This window comes from Anopheles marshallii, chromosome 2, assembly GCF_943734725.1.
Source record: "Anopheles marshallii chromosome 2, idAnoMarsDA_429_01, whole genome shotgun sequence".
Taxonomy (NCBI): Eukaryota; Metazoa; Arthropoda; class Insecta; order Diptera; family Culicidae; genus Anopheles; species Anopheles marshallii.
In genome coordinates this window covers 89,983,278-89,990,373 of record NC_071326.1, presented here as the reverse complement: position 1 = coordinate 89,990,373, position 7,096 = coordinate 89,983,278, and the positions used below count along the sequence as shown (strand labels likewise).

Here is a 7,096-nt window from a genome sequence, read left to right as displayed (position 1 = left end):
CGCTCAGTCGCTGTCCAACGGAAAAATGCGTGCTCGGAAACAGAAAGTACTTATCCCTCCCAGCCCGCTTCCATTCCGGCCAGAATCACACAGGAAATCGGCAAAAATTGGAATGATGGTGAGGCACACGAGCAAGCCAAAGCAAAAATAAAAAAAATAACCCCAACATAAGCATACACCCACTCCGCCCGCACATTCAACCGTTAATGATGGAAAGCCTCGGGTTCTTTGAGCCAAGCCCAAACAAAAAGGCGCCCCAGCAGCGCGAACAGACGCAACGGGTGACGATGAGCAAATTTCCGAAATGATATACAATTTATTGCGATTCCTTGCCTTTCCCGTTCTGCAACGGAATGGAACACGTGATGAAAAGCTGAACAGAGGGACGGGAAAGGCAAAGCATTTACAGAAGAAATTCTTCCATCATTCTAAAAACATCGCCACCCGAACCATCACACTCGCTGCCCGCGTTTTGTCTTCCGCTTTGCAAAGTGGTTGAAAGGTTTTCCGACGAAGACATCATTAACAATGCGTGAGTGTGCTGCGTGAGGGAGTATCTATACTCCAGGAAAAGCCTGTCTCCTGTGAGGTCCCGGACCCGCGAAACCGACTGTCGCAGGAAATCGTGAAACGGTTCTACATATGCTGCTCCACTCGCAGCGGCAGGGTCGATCATCGTGCACTCTTACACATTAGACCACTTAGAAGCTTTTTACATATGATGATGATGATGCTCATAACCTTCCACCACGTACCATCGGGCGTTCTTCTTCAGTTCAGTGTGCCAAAAGCATTCACATTGATTTTCAACATGATTTTGTTGTCGTATGCTGTTCGCATCAATAGGAATTCATTCCAGTACCGCACTGCTGTACGTGGAAATTCTACTCCAAATAAACGACTGCGAGCAATTGAGAATGATTTCTTTCTTGTGAGCGAAAATGTAATACTGAAAACGATCATTACAATCGATATAGTACCGCTCAGGTTACCAAGAGGTTATGTGAGTTGTTATTTTCGGCATTCATGGCGGAATCTAAGAACTGCCATGAAAAAGGTGTCTATTGCTGAGCGGACAAATTAACCCATATTGCAAACTGTCACGTACCACTGCCGGAGGGGCAATGTTGGGTAGAGCAAAGGACTGGGACAAAGTATCGATTACATGTTGACTACATTGCGCTTTGGTCTTTCCGATTGTTTCTTTCATTTGTAAGGCGCGTCAGATACTCGTTTCTGTTTTCTTAGCTTAGTAGTCATAAAGTATCATAAAAAAAAATCAATAGATTTTATTCTTTAACGCATTATCTAAACGTCTAAGCTCCTGTAAAGTATCGCTCAATAAACTATCCAACTCTGTTTCGCATGCAATTATTCTACGATCAGCTATTGCACCTATCTGCAACTGACCATTCGTCGTCAGTAGCGTTAACCCAAACAAGTTCTTCTCGATGTTGGGAACCCAAAATGCAGCCTCCTTTAGGATGTAGTTTTCCACCGCGACACTGCCGACAAACGCCGGAATGTTGGACAGTGCAATCGTGAACTTACTTCGGGAAAACAACACACGCATAATCGGAGCTGGCAGTAGCTCCGGGAGATATGACACGCACAGATGAGTTAGCTGCAATTCAAAGGAAAGAACACAAAGGTACAACAGATTGCTCTATTCCACGGATTGGCCCAATTCGCTTACTATTGCGTCCGCAACGGCTTGTGCTGCTTCGACGGGACCTCTTACTGCATTTATCTGTGACAGCAGCTCGTTGAGTGTTGCAAAGGAAGAAGCATCTATCGGCAGGTCAGCTAGTGGTAACGTTTTAAACACAGCCGTAGAACGATTACGCAGCCGTATTACTTTGGATTCACGCTGAAACCTTCTCATTAGGCCGATTGTGACGGCCGGTGGAACGGGTACACCCTTCCGTATGCAGAACGACCGAAGACTCATCGCAAAAGCTGTCAGGAAGACGTCCGTAAAGCTGCACCCATCCAGCAAGCGCTTTACACTCTTGATTACGTTTATTACGGGCGTCTCACAGCAGCCGTTTTGCTCACTATCTGCTCCAACCCAGCAAACGATTTTATCATCGCTCGGTTCCGCGCCGATGAAAGAGTTGCGCTCGCGTTTGAACAATATCTCGTTTATCAAAAATCTCGGACTTCGAAATGCCATCAGGAAGAGATTGCGCCAAGTGATGAAGCTCCGCACTGAGCCTTGATTGGCTGTATCTGGATTCCACACGTGTTTCTCCGACGCGGCCGGATTGTCGAGGAAATCCTGGCAGAACAATCGAAATATCGCAATTCCATCAGCTATTGAATGATGGTACCTGAAAAGGACCTTTGAGTAAATATTAGCACAAGTGCAGTATCGAACACGTTATAGCATTAGGACAACTGTTGTGCTCTCACCGGGTACAGCATTACGGCGCTGCCCTCGTGACGTCGTAATGGCTGGCTTCCAACGAGCAGCTCCCAACTCGTGCCATTACAATCCCGATTGCTGATTGAGCCAATTAGCGTGCAGAGCTCAATTCGTGATAGGCAGTCACGGTGGGGAACCGCGTCGAGTTCTTTGACGTAACGATCGGCCCACAGCGGAAGCCCTTGTTCCTTCCAAAAATAGTATCCCCATTGAAATCGTCTTTCCCAGAACATCTTCTGATAGGTCCCGTCCGTATGACGACGCTTGAAGCGGTTCCGAAATATGTCGAGCAAATCCGAACCGCAACCGTTTGACACGCGTGCAGGGCTTTTAAACAACAGTAACACATTTACCATTGACTTGGACGATCGCTGTTGCCCTGCCCAAACGACATCCGACCCTTCCATCAATCCTCGAAATGATGAACCATACTTGACGGCTAGCAATTGTGCTACGATTTGTCGATGTAGTTGAAACAACGCTAGGATTGGTATTAACACCGGTAGGCTCAATATAATCACGGCCAGCAGAACTATGTTTATCAAAGTTACCACCAATTTATTGCTCCACTTCATATTCACACACAAGCCACAGCTGTGAGTAAGCAATTAAGTACATAAACACCAGCACTCAAACAGTGCACTCAAGCAACTGATACTACCGACGCCGTAAGCCGAACGGATGCACTCTGCTGCAACTCTGTTATCAACGGTCAGCTGCATTTAACTTCTTATCGCCATTGGTCACCCCAAAAGCCACCAATGCACATTGAACAGACATTGCCGATAACACGTCAGCTAGGAAGTGCATGTCTGGTTGCAGCAACAGCAAAAAAAAAAGAATTTACGAAATTGTGTTGTTTTCGTAAAACTGATACAACTTCCAGCATGGTACGATTCTTACGCACACGAACCCCGAACGACCTCAGTAACCAGTGAGAAGCAGTTTTTGCATGACAAGCTACATGGCATGCCGTGTGTCGGTGAGATGTTTTACAAACAGAATGGAGCACTTTTTTTGTTGTTTGCTTCATCGTCAAAGCTGTTTCCAAGCTAATGAAAACATCAAATACGTTCGGAAATGCGAATGCCTACAATGACGCTGCAACGTTCATCCTTTGTTGTTCCATTGTACTGAAAATTTGTCACCAAATAAAAGTGAATTCTAACGACGTTGTGTTCCCTCCATGCTTTATGAAGCACATTCCAATGAATTGTGTCCAATCATGCTGATTATTTCCTGGAAGGTATGGCACTACAGCACTTCTATTGCTGGCTGGTACAAATCTCGTGAAAGAGGCAACCATCGCATCGTTTGCGGCAAGTCCTAAATGTTTTCTACCAAGAAACACAAGAGCGCATTGTGTCGGAATGATGTTGTGGCTTTAAATAATAAAATACATTGTAGCTTAACACCGCTCTTTTCAACTTGAAAAAAAAAACACTTTCCTGGGTTGGAAGGACTCAAAAGTTAATTCCAATCAAAGGACTTTACTCTGTCATCCTGTTCGTGGCAAGAGAAGTTCGGGAATTGGCGTATTTTTCAATTTGGTCCCATCCATGACGAAAATGGCAAGAATTCTGGGATTTGTACAATTTTAAATGTGCTACAATGCGAAAAAACAAAAAAACAAAACACTCAGCATTATCACAAGGAACTTAACAATTTTAACTACCCATTGTAACATTCTCTTATCGCTATCGTCCACTTTGCCGTTAAGCTACCGAACCCGATCCAGTGCATGGATTTTGCAGGTCAGATAAGAATCACGCGCCATTGCATTCTCATCCTTTGGTCGGAAAGATTCTTTTCTTCGTGCACACAGTGGACGCACATAAAGGCTAGTGCCCCGGAATACGCTCCATCCAAAAAGCAATAAGTGGCATGAAAGGAAAGCTAATCGAGCGTGAAGGGGGCAAAATAAAAATATAATAAAACCAGATTAAACGAATCCCTTCGTTTGACTACCGGCTTGCGTCCGGCAGCTCAGCTCATCGCACGGAAACCGGTGGTAGACTATCCTAAACCAAAAAAAAAGGGAACAAAATAACTGACCTGGGACAGTTCCACCACCCATGGTACCCTGTTTGGATCTAGCAAACAATAACCACCACCTACACGAGTGTGCACACGTGCCTATCTCACGTGTATGTGTGCATGTTTGGGTGTGTACAGAGCCGAAAGGCGAGCGATACCACTCAAGCAAAAATATGTAAAACTCTCAAGTGCACAAAAGCTCTTTGCTCTGCCGAGACTTATCGTGCACCGGAAGGCCTACGCAACACGGAACGCTAGTTGTGTGCCCAACCTCTGGAGCCTATCACTGCCAGAGCCGGACACACGCTGCGTCTGCCGCTGATGGAGATTTCGGTGGTGAGGCCTTTTCTTCGCAAACCATTCGGCCGAACCTGTAAAGGTCGGCCCCAAGCACTACCGATACGAAACCTAGCAGTGCGCCATTCCATGGAATGTGAGTTTAATAAAAATAGATAAGAGCCATAAAGCTGTACCGAAAGAAGTGGATCGTTTGCGCAGGATTTTCGTGTGCCGTTGGAATGTGGATGATTTATTGGGTACTGTTTCTTTGCTGCTTTGCCCAGCAATGCCTAGACCCAAGGGCTCTTCACGGCAGAAGTGATAGTGTTAATTACTTTTGCCTGGTCTGTTTCTGCTTATTGTTTTGTATGTGATCATAAAACTAACCACTGAATTGTTGTTTTCCCCCATCGAGCAAAGTCTCCGGCTTTTGGCTTTTCTATGCATGATTAATCATACAAGAATACAGTATTTCGTTGCATTTAATAGCAAATTCAGAAGGTTTAGCTAAATATTGTGCCTTTTAGGCTATAGCATCAGTGCCTGAGAGCAACAACAACTAACTGAATGGAAACGTTTTACGCAGAAATGCATCGTTACACGAACATTGTCTGCTGAACGCTTTCAGTATAGACTGTTTGTTGCATTTATCTCACGATTCGGTGCAATAACAGCACCAGCGGCAACTAACCACGCTGCAGCGGTATCACTTCAGGTGATGGTCGAACGTTTACAGTGGAAAAGTTGCACGATAACAACCAGCTTCGCACCGGTCACAGCTATTTACCTGAGGGCTATATGACGTTCTTTTCGATCCTGCCGATCCTTTTTTCGTGTGGTTTTTTCAGCCACCACCACCACCGCTAGTTACTTCATTCGGTTGCCTCGTTGTTATTGCTGGAAACTACTGTGAACGCGAGAGCAAGTTAAAAGTCGTTCCCACGTGTAACTACCGTCAGATATTGACCAGTGTAAACTAATGAAAGTGTGGAAGCTAACGCTGGGCTATCTGCTTACTTTGACCATGGTTTAGTGTTGCGGTGCAGAATTTGAAACATCGTACTAGGCTTCTTCGGCATGCACGGAAATATTCCGTGCTGGAACCAACCGAAAAAAAAGAAACAACATCAAAACCCCCCTTATTTTCGGTGCATACACCACACGGAAATCACGTTTCTGCACTGCTTTGCAACGGTTACGGCAGCACTAGTATTAGCGTAACTGGATCCCCACCGACGCCACTAGACCACTCCGACAATGGTCGGAAAATAAAAAGCGAACCTACAACGTCATCGGTTCAAAGTTAAGCTCAGCTCAAACCGAGCTTTCCAAAAAGCCTCCGGCTATGCAGCAATATGAGTTTTGTAAGCAGTCGGTGAACTGATCCTTAGGATATCCGGCCTCTGCTCCCAGACCGAGTGAGACCCGACCCTGCGCCCCAGACATTCCCCCATGCCGAGCGGACCGAGCGGAGCTGAATGCTTTGCCGTAGAAGTTCCTGGCACCAGCTAATTTGATTCCCGGTGCGAACGGAAATCCTGACCAAAACCCATGCAAGGCAAAAATCTCAGTCTCGAACTACCTTTGACCTCCAACCATCGATGCACTTCGGTACCGGCTTCGCTGCTTACCGTGCCGTGGGGTGATTTGTGGAGAGATTTCTTTTCTTTCACCACCAACATAACCGACATTCCGAAATCCCCACCCTAATGCCAGGAAAATAGAGAAAAGGAAGATAATTTCACAGTTTATGAACACTCAAAGAGGCACGTACGCCATATGTACACACTCGTCGCCACCCACTGCCACGTTCCTTCGGGGTTGCCAGTTCAGTGGTCGTCGCAGAACGGAACGGACATTCATGGTCCCGCTTGCACGTAAGTACACAAGATACACGGACACCGTTCGGTTGCGCTAGAAACAACAGTGCGGACGGTCGCTTTCCTCGCAAGAAGTCGGCGAATCTCGTCCACCGTCCCCAGCCGGGCTGGAAAGAAAAACTTTCATTTTCCAACCAACGGACAGGCCTGCGGCTGAGGCCAATTTCCTGATGCCCTTCTGCCTGCTACGAGATGCAGTCACGGGAAAACCCTTAGCCTTTGTGCACACACACGCAAACGGCCAACGGAAATACCCTTGGGCGGGACGGTGTCCTTATTTAATTTCACAGTTTCAAAGTGTTTGCAGATTTTCCCGTATGGGACGCTGCAAACACATCCACAGACACAGAGCCGAATTTTGCGGGCAAATCTTTATTCGTGTTAGTACATTTTTCGTTTGGAGTTCACTACCCAACGGTGCTCGGCTGTGATCCCATCCGAGGCCAAAGGTGCGTCACCTGCCCATGGACTC

At 46.4% G+C, this 7,096-nt stretch overlaps 1 protein-coding gene across 1 annotated transcript; it reads right to left on the bottom strand.

Moving 5' to 3' along the window:
- Positions 1-1,279: 1,279 nt before the first annotated feature.
- On the bottom strand, positions 1,280-3,003 carry LOC128718790 (uncharacterized). The gene is made up of 3 exons (XM_053812406.1): positions 2,416-3,003; positions 1,697-2,344; positions 1,280-1,624 (listed from the first exon to the last, which is right to left on the bottom strand). Exons 1-3 carry the CDS (start codon positions 3,001-3,003, stop codon positions 1,280-1,282), a joined length of 1,581 nt encoding a protein of 526 aa, XP_053668381.1.
- Positions 3,004-7,096: the final 4,093 nt, after the last annotated feature.